A 17339-nucleotide genomic window follows, 5' to 3' on the forward strand; every position below is an offset into this window, starting at 1 on the left:
TGCTAATGGTTGCAGTATCCAAGCACACCTATAGCTCCTTATCTGCAACGTGACGGGAGCAAAAGCTTTATCGTTAGTTAAAACTTTTCTAAGAGGGAGAAGCTCCTTGCTATATGCACATCTGCCTCGTTTTCAGTTTCAGCTTAAGGCTAAGAATGAATTTCACCAGCTGAGTTCAAATAGAGCCCATGAGAATATGGGTTCACACACTGACATGACCTTAACTGCAGTGGCATGAGTGAACCATTATAATCATCATTATTTCGGGGATGAAATTATAGAGTGGTGAATCCCCTAATCAGATAATTACAGGTGGGAATTCCACTGATGATAAGAATTTCATTCCCAGCCATTTATTATAGGTTTTTTTCCTGGCTTTTCAACACAGTCTCCTTTCTCAAACCAGGCCAACACCCAATTCACCATTAGCAACCTGGACCGTTTCAAAAGCTTTCTCTGTTCCAGGGGTGAATAAAGGGCAAGTAGTCCGAAGACCCATTTGATACAATCCACAGGGAGCTTCCCTTATGCAAGCTCACCAAAGTGAACAGGGGCTGCACACATATTCTATTCATAATCCTTTGGTCCTGTTTTCTGAAGGGAAAAAATATGGGGGGGGGGAGGGATTAAGCCAAGCTTATTTATTTATTTAAAGCCGGGGTGACCGACATCTGATCTGACCCCCCTCCAAGCAGATTTTTCTGCCCTGCCAAAAAAGCAACAACACACCCAACCCCATTGATTTTGGCAGTAATGATGACTCAATTTCTATATTTAAAATACCTCTAAGCAGTGTACAGAAAACTGAAGCAACAACAGACATGTTAAACAAAAATATTATAGCACGGAATTACATATAAAAATGTTACATTGATGCAAGGTTACTAATATATATAAATCGGTATCAATTCATTTTCCCCCCACAGCCTCTGGGTTCTCACCCAGGGTCTGAACAAACCCTCAGCTGACCCACAGAAGTCTCACAATGAGAAGAGATCCTGAAAACAGCAGACATGACCTTAGTCTCGCACTCCAGATTTGCTCTTTATGGTCAGGCTCAAGGTGGATGTTACTTCCTCACGCTACCCATAGCTGGGTCCCATTCAGCTGCACTTTTCACGCTCAGTTCCAGCAGGTTTGTTGAGTTTCCCTTGGGGTCCAAAGGATGGGGAAATGGCCCCCTCCACTCGCAGCTCTTTCTTCACTCTCTGTGCTTTTCTCCTCCTCCAGCTGCGGTGGCAGCAAAAAAATAATCAAGTGGACACAGCACTGAGGTGGGCTGAGAGGTTCAAGCTAGGGCTGCAAAATTGCCCCTCTTATTATTTGAGGGGCAGGGAAGAGGAAATAATTTGCACAGATCAGCAGAGGAGGGGGCCTGTGTGTGAAAAGTTGCTGACTGGCCACATCTACTTTTGGCCACATCCACGATTGGCACACAGCCCCAAGTATAGTGAAAAATGGAGCCTTGCATCACTAGAAACATGTTTGTTCTTTCAATTTGGAGTAGGCTCAGTTTTGTTTTTCAGGACCATCGCTTTTGAGATGTAGTTCAACAATAGAACAGACGGTCCCAGGTCAAATCTACAATGGCTTCTTCATGTAGGGCTGGGAGAAACTCCTGACTGAAAGCCACTGCCAGTCAATGTACTGTATACAGTGCTGAACTAGGCAGACCAAATGTCTGACACACTGCAAAGCAGCTTCCTAGGTTCCTAAGGGAATGTTTGTACAGTAATGAAATAAATGCAACATCTTGGCTTCTCCCTACCCAATACCAACTAAAGAGTGATGATCCTACCTGCTATGTAAGCACAGCAAAAAGTTCCGACTCAAGTTCCAGAACTAACAGAAGTGTCGTAATCTGGTGGATGCATTAACGCCATGAGTATTCCTTTGATCTGGTCACTCTAGTCATACAGTGGTACCTCGGGTTACATATGCTTCAGGTTACAGACTCCGGCAACCCAGAAATAGTACCTCGGGTTAAGTACTTTGCTTCAGGATGAGAACAGAAATCGTGCTCCAGCGGTGCAGCAGCAGCAGAAGGCCCCATTAGCTAAAGTGGTGCTTCAGGTTAAGAACAGTTTTAGGTTAAGAATTAAGTACTTAACCTAAGGTACCACTGTACTGTTGTAAGGTAGCTAGGACTTGTTCTAGATCAGGGATGAGGAACTGGGTCTTTATCTCCCCCCCCCCCACTCCAGGGACCAAGTCTGATAAACAGTTGATGTCGCAGTGACATCCAGTGATGCATATTTTTGTATAGCGCTGTGAATGGAAGCCCTGATGATCAGCTGATCACTGTAGCTTCAGAAGCACTGTTCTTTTCAGGCATCAATGACCAGCTGATCAGCTGTGCTTGCAAAGTACTGTACACCCAGGCTTTGCAGATCAGCTGTTCCATGGTACCTGCAAACTCCCTTCAACCCAGCCTCACCTTTGCCTGCCCCAAACTTGATGACATTCGTGATAGCTTGGCCAAAATGACATTACAGAGCAAACAGGGAGGCCTGGCAGGTCTAATTAGGTCTGCAAGTCAGAAGTTCCCCATTATCGCTCTAGACATATTTATTTCTCTAGATGGTTTTATTCTCAATAATCCCCACTCTGCTAGCTCAGAAGAATGCAAAATAGGATCCCAAATGGTGTTAAGTTGGAGTGCCTTAAATGAAAGCACAAGACCAACACTGGCATTGCCAGTTAAAGATGAGAGGTCTACTTTGGATGACCTAGCTATGACGATACTGTGACATATGATTCACAAACAATTCCACTTGAATATGGAGATGCACATTAGGTCAGATCATGGCGGAGCAAAAACCTCGCTCTCAGTAATGTTCTTTGTGGCGGAGGGGAAAAGCACAATTTATAGCATGCTTGCAAAATCAAAAGCTTCTCCTAAGGAGAAAGATCTCTCCTTCAAGGAATTTTCGTTTGAGGAAGACACCTCAGGGAGTGGTTTGAGGGCCAGTGGCGATGTGTGTGTGTGTAAAAACCTACAGCAGAGGCGCAACATCTGGGAGCGTAGCTGCTGAAAGCTCCCTCTCTGCAGAGGGTGCAGCATGACTGCAGAGTGACTCATGAATGCAGAATGTCAACAGGCAAGCAGCCCAGCACCAGATGCTCGCAGGCAAGCATGTGGCTTCAGAATTGCACGGTTTCATTACGACAGTGTTTCTAGTACCCTTTCCCCAGTAACCTTTTGTTCTATATATATGCCTGCGCAACAAATGATTTGCAGAACTCACCCAAAGTATTTTCCTAAATGAGGGAAAGCCTTTGAGGGATGAAAGGGCATGTTAGTGCCCAGAAGGGATCAGTCTTTTTAGGGTAGGGCAATCTCCCCTTCCTTGTTTTCCTGTTGTCTACTTATGGAAGGTGCCATTGGGAGCAGAAAAGCGAGGCGATGGGTGCTAGCCTCTGCCACTATGGTCGTAATAGCACCCTCTCAAAGCTTCCAGGGGGGAAATGGGTTATCAGGCTACCACGACATGTGTTAACCTGTAATGTGCAGTCTGGCCCTCAAAGTAGCTTCTGGTGCGACTTTATCTCGACACAGATCTGTGTCCCAAGACCCATGGCATCACCACTTTGAAATGATGCTTCTAGATGATCTGTTTCTTGGGCATTTAGTCTGAATGCCTACCTCTACCTGATTTAGCTGGAGGGCTTCCCTACCTAAAAACAGCATCAATAGATGGCAGTAATAGAGATAGGTTAGGCCAAAAGAGCTTTGTGCACCAGTATATCAAGTAACTTTCACACCAGTCAGTGTGTGCTTGCACTGACTGCTGAAGGGAGCTGTGCATTGTGGGTGAACATCTGCACTTCCTGGCTCAACAGCCTCCATGCAAAGAAGTTATTCTCTTGATGGTGACAACCTCACATGTAATCACCTAGTTCTACAGGGTGGACTTCACATCCCTGAGAATGGTATAAATCAAAGTTTAATCTCTCAATAGAAGGAGATTGTGCATGTCCACCCCAAATTTCTGTGGATTACTCTGTACTGGCTGTTCTTCAGATTTCTAAATGACAGCTGTTGTATCCTGGTCACACTTCAATTTTTTTCTATGCAGCCACGAGTGAGTGCAAGAAAGGGAGTGGGGGAATCAGAAAGTGGGCAATAATTAGTTTTTGTATTTCCAGTTAAGGAATCATGTATCTATTGGAATTAGAAACAGAACATTGCATGAAGATCCAGAAATATTTAAGAACATTGCATGAAGATCCAGAAATAAGTTCCTACCACTAGAGGAACAAGGGATTTATTATTTAAAATATTACCATCTTATAATCAGGAAAGATTTGGAAGCAGGAGAGTTTTATGGGCTACATACGTGCCTCAGTCATTGACTAATATTTGAAAGACATTTTCTTAGCAGGGACAAAGTCAAAGTTGTTTAACAGTGGAACGGTCTCCATTGGGAGGTTGTGGACTCTCCTTTCTTGTTGGTTTTAAAGGAGAGGTTTGGTGGCCAACTGTCGTGGATGCTTTAGCTGAGATTCCTGCATCGCAGGGGGTTGGACTAGATGACCATTGGGTCCCTTCCAACTTTACGATTCTATGATTCTACAAATACAAAACTGGTGTATTCATCTCTAGACAACTTGAAGATCTCTGAAAATGGGAGGAAATATAATGTTACCTTTGCTTCTTTCTTGCACATTTGCGGACTCACGCCCAGCTGTGCAACAGTTCTGGATGGAAATGGTGAAGGAAATCAACAGGATGATAAACTATAAACATACCTTTAACCTTTTTAAAAATTTCACTTCAAAATGAATTTGTATTAACAGTACAGTATCTTTACTAACAGCATAAAAAAAGATTATTCCTAGATACTGCTAAAAACAGAAAAGGCCCATCATTTAAAGAGTAATTGACCAGGGTTTTGCAAACAGCTCCGTTGTATATAGGGAGTAAAAAATGTCATCCGAATAGGTAGTAGACAGAGAACCAATATGTAAAGAGTTGGTGACCTTTTATTTACTGAAAGCAAAGCAATCTTGTTTATAATAGCATATGTAATTTATTTTTGACAGTTTCATTACTTGCACCCGATTCTTCTTTATTTAAGATAATCTGATTTTGTCTTTCTAAAAAAGAATGCTACCCCAAATTCATTGCCCTATCAAAAGTAAGTGAACTTTGGGGGAGGGATTTTGGTAACTTTTAAAGGTGGGACTGACAAATGTTTCATGAGACAGGAGACCTTACTATCAGTTAGAGACAGGGGTAATAGACATACGTGTTATAGCTTCTCTCGCTACTCCAGAGTCGTCCTCAGATTTCCTCTTGGAAGGCGCTGTTCCATTCACCAGGGACCTGCAAGATGCTGAGTGTTCTTGTGATGGGTTTTCTTCCTTCACATCTGTGGTCTGATTATGAGAATGAGGAGCTGAGGTTGGAAAGTTTGGAGTAGTTGGTGCTACCGCTGAATTCGGCATGGAGGAAGGGCACGTGTTTGTATCTTGGCCTGAAAGACATGAGGTAGTTCCAGCATAAGTGTTGCTTTATGCTGATGACAGCAGGCTCACCTGATGCCTGAAGTCCTGAAAAGGAGGTATCCTCACAACAGCTCCCACCTGATTAGAGAGGATGGATAGCACACTAAAGTTCATTCTCTCTCTCTCTCTCTCTCTCAAACACACACACACACACACACACTTATCCGTTCAGACCTACAAATCTCAGTTTACTAAGCAGAGATACCTACAAGGTACTGTTGTGCTAAAACCTGTCCTCCAAAGTTTTCTTACCCTGCAAAAGAGGGTTATTTTTCTGACTAATTTGCAGGATGCTTTAGCATTGCAGCAGGCACAGAACTGAGCCTATTTTATTGTTGCAACATGGCCACAGAACAAAACACTAGAGCAATTTTTCAGTGCAGCACTAATGTGCGCCCTGTGGCACCCCTTTATTGCAATACATCCAATGTTACTTATGTTTATTAGCCATGGTTTCCTCTCACCCCCAAGGTCTGAAGAGAGGTACAATGGTGTGCCATGTCATTTCTTTTCAGACAGACCTGTAACTATCATACTTCTTTTCTAGTGGACATAACTGAGCCTGGAATCAAAAAGGAATCCCCATTCCTTCAAAACCATTCCACTTCCTTGCCTGTTGCCCACTTTGATTACTTATTATATCCAAAGTGGGAAACTGATTACCAGGTTAGGAACAAACTAGGATCTTCAAACTCTGGTTCAAGATCCTGACTTGCTCCAGTCCTACTAACCAAGATTTCCCCATTCGGACACAAGAAGAGCTGGCTGGGATGAGGTCAACAGCTCTTCTAGCCCAGCATCCTGTTAGAGAAGCAGATGGCTTTGGGAAGCCCACAAACAGGACATGAGCACAAGGGCCTCTGCCCACCTGTGATTCCAAGAACCTAGTATCTTCAGGTCTAATGTAAAACTAGAGTTAATTAACCCCAGAAGTGCTGGGTTGCAGCATGCAGCAAAGAAGAAAGGAGTGGTATGAGGTTGGAGCGTGCAGGTGCAAGGCTCGTGCATATATCTACTTAATAAGCCAATATATCTACGTTTAAGCCAGGCCACAGAGCTGTGACGCATTAAAAGTATAAGTAAAATGTATTCCATTACCATATTTTTAGTACCCTGATGGGAAGGACAAAAGGGCGACTCAAATGCGTATTAAGCACTGTGCAACGGAAGAGAATAGTTTAACTGTACAAATGCATTTGTAACAGGGACTGTGAAAGAAGAAATAAGGGGCGATACTTTTCCTGCATTGTTAAGTCGGGAAAGGGGAACTTGTGGCCCTCCAGATGTTGTCATACTCCACCCCCACCAGCATGGCCAACGGTCAGGGATAATGGGACTTGTGGTTCAGCAACATCTGAAAGGCCACAGGTTCCCCAGCTGTAAATTAGGAAATGCGGGGAGTCTGACCTTATGAGAGCTTCCTAGGCCATATATGGTCTGTTGACCAAGTGCCCTCTTAATCTAATTTGCAATAAACCCTTCTGTCAGCCTGAGTTTGGCCTCAAACGGAAAGAGCTCCAATGTCAGAATCTCCTTGCCATTAATGCCAAAGCACGGTCACTTACGCTAAACCAGTTGTGCTCAATACTGATCTCTCATTTATTCCATCAGGAAAGAGCCAGAAATGTTCTGTGGATGAGAGACACTGGGGTGTTTACACCAGGATGCCACTGGCGTTCAGAATTAAATTTATCTCATGCACAAACACCAATTATCGATGCCACTTTCCTGTTGGCACACGGTGCCTTTTGGCGCAACAGATGCAGCTGTGGGCCCTCTGTGTTGGGGAAAGCTGCTCCTGCTGGATTTCTTGCCCAACACACACCTGTTGAAGGCACAGGAACCTTGCCAGAAAGAAGGTGGAAGCCCTGATTTCTGAGATCTTGACTAGTGGACAGGTGGAAGGCCGAAAGGCAATACTTAAAAAGCAAGCAACATCTAGGAGTTGTTGATTTTGGCCAGGCCCATGACATTTGCTTATTGTGCTCTCAGGGAAGCACATTCCGCTTCACTACTTGAGGCAAAGTGGGAACGAGCTGCTGTCCCTGCTGCCACCTTGCCCCCTTGCTACCTCCTCACAGCCAGCACCATGCCTCTCTTACCTGTGTAGTGCAACAGTGTCCACAAAGTGCCAGCAGCGGCATTTACTTCTGGTGAGATCTTGCAATATCTTGCTGAAGTCTTGTGAGATCTCATGTGCTCTGTGTATGCTGCAGATCACCTCTAATGGTATTTATCTTGTTTGTATGCATGAGAACATGGGTTTTCCCCACAGATACTAACTGCAGCTTCAGCATTCCTATACACAGCGGCTTGTTTTTTTGCCAAACCTAACCTGCTTCACAGGGCATAGAGTATGCTCAGGCCCCCAGCTGGCCACGCATCACCTCTTGGGAGGGGGAGTAGGCCCCCTAGGACCTTCCTCTTCCCCCCTCCCTGCTGTTTTGCTGCTCTGCCTACCCCTATCCTCCTTCCATGAGAGAAAGTATGGGGCTGGGGCAACAGAAGTATATAGGTGAATAAATCACAGCCCATAGAATAGGTAAATAGACCACAGATTGTGGGTGAAGTGGAGGGTCCAATTAGGAGTTTGTCAGTTTTGGTTCCTCTCCATTTCTTGTTTTTCAGGTCTTAAGCTCCATTTTCCACATCAGTTTCCGAGTTTCCTCATCTATCTATCTATCTATCTATCTATCTATCTATCTTCATCTATCTATCTATTCCTCATGAAAATTCATCAGCAATTTAGTGCATTTTTCTCTGAATATGCATTTCTGTACGTAATTTTGCCCAATATACACTTTTTTGCAAAGCAATTTCCTCTAACATACAATGCATATGTGTTATTTTCACTAATAGATATGCATCTTTATGCACACTTTAGTAGATGCATTTTTGTATGCTTTAATTGGGCTGAGAGATTGCTTAGCAAAATTCTGCGAAGTGCGAGCTTTGACGGATGGCTATGTTTCAGTATTGCTGAATTAGCTAGGTTCGCCTTTAATTGAGAACTGAACCAAATTTCTCCCCCACCCCTAGATCCAATCCACACACAGTGCGATGAGCCCAATAAAACCATGTTGGCGCTCCTGTGTGTAGCCAGTTGTATAGTACAGTAGCAAAGTATGCAAAAGGAAACCTGCCTTATCTCAGCAAACCACTTGCTACAATGAAGGAATTTTATTGGGTGAACCGGGGCCTGTTCTAAGGGAATGGAATAATCACACACTAATGACCAGAGCATAGATTCACTGAAATCACACCGGGACTCAGGGTGCTGGTGGTGGGGATTGGACCTGCAAATCCTTCCTCTCCCTCTTTTTAGCATCCCTCCCCCCTTCCCGGTTCAACCACAGACCTGTTCACTCCCCCCGCCCTCAGAGCCCCTTCCTGCTCCCTCCTGGCACTCAGAATAGCAACAATTTACACACAAGACAAGCAGCTGGAGTGCAACAGCTTCGGAGGGGTGGAACCACACTTTATATAAAGTAAATTACACCTTAGGCGCAGCGAGCGAGGCCAAACACCCATAATTACACTGACGGTAACAACAAGACCTACTCTCAGCCAGGCAGGGGGCTGAGGGCAGGAAGCAAGAGGCCCTTGGACCCGTTATTATACTCAATATAACAAGAGGTCCTACATGCAGGCAGACAGGGAGGAAAGGAGGCAGACTGCACATGCACGTAATTATAGTGACTGCATCACGGAGCCCTGCGTGAAAGAGAAAGGGCTGGATCCTCAGGCCATTACAGTTAACAGGCTACTTTCTATAGGCATCGGAAGGCTTCACATCAACCAAAAGGCTTGCCAGAGTTGGGGTTAGTTGTGCTAAACACACAAGCTTGGATCCTAAAGTTTAAGGAAGTGTGTAGCTTGGCCGCTGAAGACTATGGCACTCAAAACATGGTCTCCACAGAACACGTACTCATAAGTTGTTTAAGCATATGGGAACTTTAATTGATTGTAAAGGATGAGGCATCTCGCTCATGCTCAGAGGCCTTTTTTCAAATTATTGCTTCGTGTTTTCTATTCCAGAAGCACATACTGGCATAAATGCAACCTTTCACATTGCTGCTTTCTGTTGTATGTACCTAGAGTAAAACAGCCACTTGAACAGTCATCAACACAGCAAGTTCTGCAGCTGGTTTCTTATGTGATTATTAGGGATGAGTCATAGCTCACTTGCAGATGTTGCAGTCGTAATGACAGGTTATTAATTGCATCATTTTCACACTGGATCAGTTTAGATGACATCACCAAACCACTGTGTTTGGCCACACACACACTTGTTCCCTCCTGTCCTCAAACACTTCTGATTCCCCACTCTGGTTCTTGTTTCACACAAACTACAGGTTGCCTGGACCTGGAAAATGAGAGTTAACTGCTGGGAACCTTTAGAGAGTGGGGCTACTTCTGCTCTTTTTTGGCACCGAGGAGCAGGGGGAGCGAATTATTTTATTTTAGGCAGGAAGGATACGCTTGAGTTTTGGTGACTGAGGTGTTTCGGAAATGTTATTGCGATTATCTGAACTGGAAACCACCAACTTCGCAACTCTGATTTGGAGGCGACTTGTGGTTAGTAGTAACCACAGTTTGCCTGATGATAACCAAAAGGAGCCATTGTGAATATATTCACCAAATGAACCTTCATACAATGAGAATTAGAATTTACTACGTCATTAAAAAGGGAGGGGGAGTCGCTTTAATGTGGTAAATTCCCCCTCTCATCACAAGAAAGAACATGGGTAGGCAAATTAAGGCCCGGGGGCCGGATCCGGCCCAATCGCCTTCTAAATCCGGCCCATGGATGGTCCGGGAATCAGCGTGTTTTTACATGAGTAGAATGTGTCCTTTTATATAAAATGCGTCTTTGGTTATTCGTGGGCCTAGGAATTCATTCATCCTCACCCCCACCCCCACAAAATATAGTCCGGCCCCCCACAAGGTCTGAGGGACAGTGGACTGGCCCCCTGCTGAAAAAGTTTGCTGACTCCTGAGAAAGAAGATTCAAGCAACATATTCACCACACAAAATTTGATGCAGTTAAGATCACTGCTTGAATGTCTTTCAAAAGCCCCAAAGTAACAGCTCTTAATCTCCAGGAAAAAAGCCTAAAGAAAAAGAGAAATGTCAAGGAGCCTAAAACCCTTGCAGCTAAGGAAAAGACCATGCAGGCTCATACTTTCCATGGAATATATAAGCATTAAAAGTGCATTGCACTTTTCCTGACCTGGTTCAGCTGTGCTCATTGAGCCCCACTCCAGGGAACTTTACGTGGATGGTTTCTCCACAGTCTGCCTGTCAGATTAGCCCATATGAGAAGAAGGGGCTCTCTGAAAGCCCTCTCAGAGACACACACAGCCTTGTGTCCAAAAACAGGAAGACAAATATTGGTTTGGCGTACCAGTTTTTTTCCTCCTCGGTATTGGAATTATTTTAAGACAAGCTCTCTTTCTGGAGACGCTTTTATCAGCAAAGCGTCTCCTAGATTAAAGCTACGATTTCAAACAAATGTAGAAAGGTCCAAAACAGTTTTATTATTCCAAGAGTACATTTTATATATATATGTAAAAACAAAATTGTTTTGGAATGCTCATTAGTAATTCTGACACCAAGACCTGCAAATTACTTCCTGCTAGAAGGGAACGCAGAGGTGCAGCAGGATAGAAGAGAGTCACAGACCATGACTCTTGACTGGAAGAATTTGGTTGCATCACTGAAACAGGTTTTTTTAATGAAGAATCTTGCTGGAACACCTGTCATAAAGCTGCAAAGGATTTGAAGAGATGTCATTGGGATTTTTTGAACATGCAAAATGAGCTACGCTTTTCCTTAGGTACACCCCCCCAAAGAAATACCACAACCCATGCAATTTACTCAAAAGTAACCCCCACTGCCTCAACACAAAGCATGACAACTGCTGTATTTTTATGAGATGTGCCCAAATATTTCACCTTGGCAAGCTTCTATGCCTGTGGCATTATAAGCTAGTGATAGGTCAACTTTTCTCAGTTCAGTTTGGACTCTAATCAGCAATTGCAAGTATCGTTGCAGAAGGCTCTGGGAAAATCCAATTTTATTTTGAATGTTCTGAACTGATGTATATGTTTTTTGCGCATGCATGTTACTATTCTGGAACACAAGCGCATCCTTGGAGTGCTCCTTGGTAACTAAAGAGTAGAAGAGTGGGAGGCAACTCCAGCAGCAGCGGTGATGGTGCTATCACCCACTCACCAGTCAGGCAGGAGATGCCACCCAAGAGAAATGTCTGTTGCTATGGTCAGACTTCACTTTTTTCCTACTCCTATGCAGATGCAAGTGGAGACAGATCCTGGCAAGTGATTGTGCATGTGTGTGTTTAAAACCACCCCTAGTTAGACTCATGAATTGCTTCGAAGGTCACATTTCATACTGAATGCCTTTGGTACATAAACCTCTTGAAATTTTGACATTCCCAGTCCCAAGGGATTACTCAGAAGCCAAGGTACTGTCTTGTAAATTATAGTCTCATGTTAAAAACTTCTGGTCAATTGCAGAGAAGGGTGGTTTCAAGGGGTTAAACTGACTGATATACAGCACCTTTGTCTGATGAATATAGACTGCACAGAAGGGGGGGGTCTTAATAGTCTCATTTTACATTATGAGGCAAGGACATTCCTTTAATACATTTGGGCATTATAAACAGGGAAACATTGCATTCCGAAACCATTAATTCCAAACTTCAATGGCATCTCTAATGAAGATGCTGTCTAGCCAGTTTGAAGCCACAGCAGAGACTGAACTTATAATATGAGATCTGGTTGGCAGAGACTCTTGTTTCATTCTGGTACCAGCTTAGAACATCTCTTCTTTCCCAAGGCATTGGTGGGTGCTAGTTGCTTAGTTTAAGAGGAAAATGTTCTGCAGCTTTATGGGCAGTTTTATGATTATCTGTTAATTGCTGCATTTTTATCTGATCCATTTTGCTTTAACTTGTTAATTTTTATGCTACTGGGATCAGCTGTCTTCCACATTGACACCATCCAAGTATAAATTAAAAACATTTCTTTGGCCAGGTGTTTAGGATGCAGCTAACTTAATAAAAAATTATTGCCTGTTGCCTAAGTTTTAATTGTTGAGATAGATAATAAAACAGTAATTAAAATTTTCTATGTGTTGTATTTTATTATTATTATTATCTGTCCTGGATTCCTGTGGGAGAAAGAGCAGGATAAAAGCAAAAAAAACCCATAGATTATATAACCATCTTAATTGGCAAACCATGGTTAACAAAGCAAAGAACCCTTCAAAGCAAAGAAGAAACCATGAGTTGAAGTGGGTTCCCCCATTTGTTGGGACAAGCACTTGCCACAGTTTGCCAGTTTAGATGCCTTTGCAAATTATGGCTAGCATTCAACAGGAAAATGAGAAGTTAGTTATAGTTCATATCTATGCCACCTTTCAGGCAAAAAGATCCCCAAGGTGGCTCTCAAACGTTAACACAAATACAAAATTCAAACTATAAAGTGAAATACAGTATATGAAGGTTGAAGATAGCAATCTGAAAACGCTGGCAGCATTAAGATAAATTCAACAGTGTAAATAAGTTTTGATGGATGTAATAATGGAATACTGAATGGTTTAGTTTATGTAAAATATGCAATGATTTATGGTATACAAAATGAACCTTGGAAAAAGGAGAAGGGAAGTCATTGATATTGTACGAATGTTTAAATGAGTATTTAAAATTGTAAAACAGAAGATCTAATAAAAATTATAGATGATAATGATAGATAAATAGCTAGCTAGCTAGCTAGTAATCTATCCCAATGACAACTTTTAACATAAAAACATAAAACCCGAACACATTTTTCTCACACACGCACACACAAAAACAGTTTTCCCCAAACGTCAAAGAAAGGGGAGTAATCTCCCCACTCCTGATGTTTCCAAACACACTCTTCCATCATGTGCAATAGAAAGAAGTTTGTGGGCCTGCAGCTTATTTCCAAATTCACTCAATCATAGTTTTAAGGAGAGTCTGAATTGAGTCTCCAAATCTTTGATGTAATTAAGTCTTATGACAGCCAATGTCCTTTTTGGGTTCTGTTTATGCTACAACATCACATTGCTTTCATGTTCATTATTACCCACAAAACCTAGATGTCTCTGAACAGTGCTGCTGCCTGACTAATTATGCACCACAAGCATTCTGGCATTTAGCATTCCGGCAGATCATGGAATCTGAATTATGCGTTAGTTTCAACAAAACACTGTATTTTAGCATCTTTAACACTAATAGATTTATCATGGAGTAGGTTTGGTGGACTAAAGCATTGGTCTTAAACTGGTGGGTCATGATCTATAACTCTATTGCAACCTGGTCTTAGTTGGATAACAACAGCATTAACTACCACCAAACGTGTATGTTAAAAAAGATTAATAGTCCCACCACCACTACAACATACTTGTTTGGGTTAGATGTGGGTCTGGGTCTGAAAAGGTTGAAGACTGATAGACTAGAGGGCATCTTCAGTTGGGTGCTGTAAAAGTGATGAAAACAGGGAGGAAAGTTCCTACAAACTCAGACATCAACAGAGCTGTGCATACTCTGTAGACTCGTAATCTGGTGAACCGGGTTCGCGTCTCCGCTCCTCCACATGCAGCTGCTGGGTGACCTTGGGCTAGTCACACTTCTTTGAAGTCTCTCAGCCTCACTCACCTCACAGAGTGTTTCTTGTGGGGGAGGAAGGGAAAGGAGATTGTTAGCTGCTTTGAGACTCAGGGTAGTGATAAAGCGGGCTGTCAAATCCAAACTCTTCTTCTTCTACTCACTGTGATATAACTGAAAACCAAGGTAACATAAATTCTGCATGAAGAACTGAATTCTCACTCAATATATGCAAAATGCAACTTAAGTACACCTGCATATATTTGCCTATTTTGCATAATTTATTCTGTTGCTAGTCTTGCCATTCAGGGAGTCTTTTTTCAGCTGAAGAGCAGGGTAAAAATACTTTAAATAAATGTAACAGGAAACTGTGATGCCTACTATGTTAGTGCCATTTGTTTTATCTCACTGTTTTTGGTGATGTTTTGTATCACACAACGATTTCCTTTTTTCACCTATACTACTGGTCACTCTGAGTACATCAGTGTAAAAGAACAGGTTTTATATCAGACATTACTACTACTACTACTATGCAAAGCATTAGACCTCGTTTCCACATAAAATCATAATAAGCCCCTTTCTGGATCCTGAGATTTTATATTTAAGTCCTATCCATTTCTACTCAGGGATTATTTCCACTGCCTTAAATAGGGTTTGGTTTACTTAGAATTCCAGGATGAACCAGGTGTAGTCTACTTACATTCAGGTTTACTTTTTAGTCATGAGGTCTAGAAACTCATTTAAAGAATAAAAGCCAAGATGCACCTCAACCAATCCAACTCTAATATTTGTGTGTGTGTGTGTGTGTGTGTGTGTGTGAGAGAGAGAGAGAGAGAGAGAGAGAGAGAGAGAGAGAGCCTCTGAGTACAAGCTCAGTCACATCAAAGAAGCTTTGATACTTGCAATGTTATTCAATACTTTGCTGGCAATATGATTTTCTATGTGCCCATTTCCAGATTTCTGTGCCAGATGCACATTGTAATCCTAAGCATGTTTATTCAGAAACAAATCCCAGTGAGTTCAACTAAACTTCTTCTCTAGTAAATGTCCTTAGGCATGCCACCTCAGTATGCATTGCAAAATGAGTCATTTATTCCATGTTTGTGTAATGTGGACCTCAAATGCAGTGGACACCTCAAGGCAATGCTGTAGTAGAAGCATTGAGTGTTAGCAATTCTGAAACTTGGCACAATTTCTGCATTCACACTTTTGAATGTGTAGGAGGGAAAGGGCTGCATAGCAAAGAAAAGAAAGCAGTCAATCATTTGCGTTTGTAAGCAGAGACCTTTTGGATATGCTGCCAATGAACCTTCCCCCAGTTCATTGAGATTTTGCATCATTCTCTCAGAGAAAGGCACATATAAATAACTTTGGTTGCAGACAGAAACCCACAAATGGGAGGATGTGTTTTGGTGGCAGCTGAGTTCTGTGAATTGTCTTCAAAGCTATAATGCTTGTGGGCAGACACTTGAGCCTTATAATAGGGAGGTCAAAACTGTGGTTTCATGAGGTCGATAGCTGCAATCCTGCATGAAATTTACACATGCCAATGTCCCATTATTTTCAAGTGACAGAAGGCTCCGCTCAGCACTGTGTTAGGAGAATGCATATATGTCAACGATTGTGAAGTCTGGGGCAATAGTTTATTTTGCCACAAATGGGGCAGTGAGATACTGTATACTTCCTTCTTCTGCTAGTTGGCCACAGCGACACAAGCAACAAAGTAAATGTTTCTCCCCCTGCTTGCTAAGTCCATGAAAAGAAGCCTTGATACATACTGGCCTGAGCAAGATGTGCTGCATCAGGTTTTTGTCTACATGGGGAATGGGATTAACCAAACATGCGAGGTTCTTCCAGATGGGCTGCTTATTTGCACAAAATTTGCTTCTCACACACTTGCTAGTTAAATCAACACACCACAGCATAGTCACACAAGCAACAGGTTATTGTCTTTGTTCATATTCTATGTATTTTTGTGTCTTTATATTGTAAACCGCCCTGTGATCCTTGGATGAAGGACAGTATAGAAATTTAACAAAACAATACTTACCATTCTAGTTTATGAGTTTGTTCTCCAAACAGTTTATTTACATTCAGTCTGAAATGAAAGCACTAGAGCATTTCAGATTCAAAGCTATTTGGAGAAAGGGAAGTGGTGGCTGAGGAGTCCAAAAGGTAGGGTTGTACTGGCATACTGAAAAACAGACCGTGAAAGACATGCAGTTTGCCAAGTTCTCTATGGGTAAAACCTGGTGCTGGATTTCTGATCTAATGGAGGCATCTGCTACTGTAAGAGAAGGGTTTTTTTTGTTAATCAGTTCTTCTTTCCTGCTGCATCCCCCTGTGCTATTTTCCATGCTTTTGGAGAGAGCCCCCCCCCCAATAATCTAGAATGGGCTTTTTTATAAGTGCTGGGAATTGCAGCAGGAAGACAAAATTAGAAAAATCATCTCTCCTCTTACATTAGCAAAAAGCTTCTGTAGACCCCACATTGCACAGCATCCTATCTTAATTTACTATACTTGAAAGAGGTCTTTGCAGTGCAACTTTAAAATGCTTTTATTTTAAATTTGGCTGAAAGCAGTAGTCCTTATTCAAAGTTACTTATTTTTAAGGACACAAATAGTGCATCGAAAAAATGGAGATGTGGTACATTCCCACCATTCATTTGATTTCTGTGCAAATGCAGAGATGAGCTTGAAGGCCGGGAGAAAGATAAATATGGTACAGATCACCTTCAAGAGGTTTTGGAAACTGCAGACCTTTCACACAGATCGTCATGCCAAGGAAAATTATGGAGAGTCTAATTAAGGACATGCTGGTACAGTAATTGTATAACCTTCTCGGGTCAAACCAGCACAGGTTCTTCAAGGGGAAATTGTGCTTCTCTAACCCGTTAAGAGATCTTTTGAGAAGTTAATTGAAGATTAGATATATGGGAGCTAGTGGACATCATTATTAATGAGAATTATAATTTGAACACATCCAACTCTTTTGTCGCACATCAAACTCATCGCTTAGCACAGGTTTTATTAAAATGGTATCATCCAAGGCAGTGACTATGCAAGATCATGCTGCATTAGCTTTTCCATGAAATATGTATGCCAAAATGCTCATCTATAGAAGTTTCCAAGAGCTCAGTGCCTAGGCCCAACCCCAGATGAGATCTAAGGGT

The 17339-nt window shown here is 42.3% G+C and overlaps 1 protein-coding gene across 1 annotated transcript in view; it reads right to left on the reverse strand.

Moving 5' to 3' along the window:
• MDFI (MyoD family inhibitor) overlaps nucleotides 1–17339 on the reverse strand; it is a 44748-nt gene that overhangs the window by 8968 nt on the left and 18441 nt on the right. Inside the window, exon 3 of the mRNA XM_083445921.1 lies at nucleotides 5253–5480. Within this exon, the coding sequence (XP_083302047.1) occupies nucleotides 5253–5480 (228 nt within the window). The remainder of the gene's footprint in view (nucleotides 1–5252; nucleotides 5481–17339) is intronic.

Source organism: Podarcis tiliguerta, assembly GCF_965153285.1.
Source record: "Podarcis tiliguerta genome assembly, chromosome: 6".
NCBI lineage: Eukaryota > Metazoa > Chordata > Lepidosauria > Squamata > Lacertidae > Podarcis > Podarcis tiliguerta.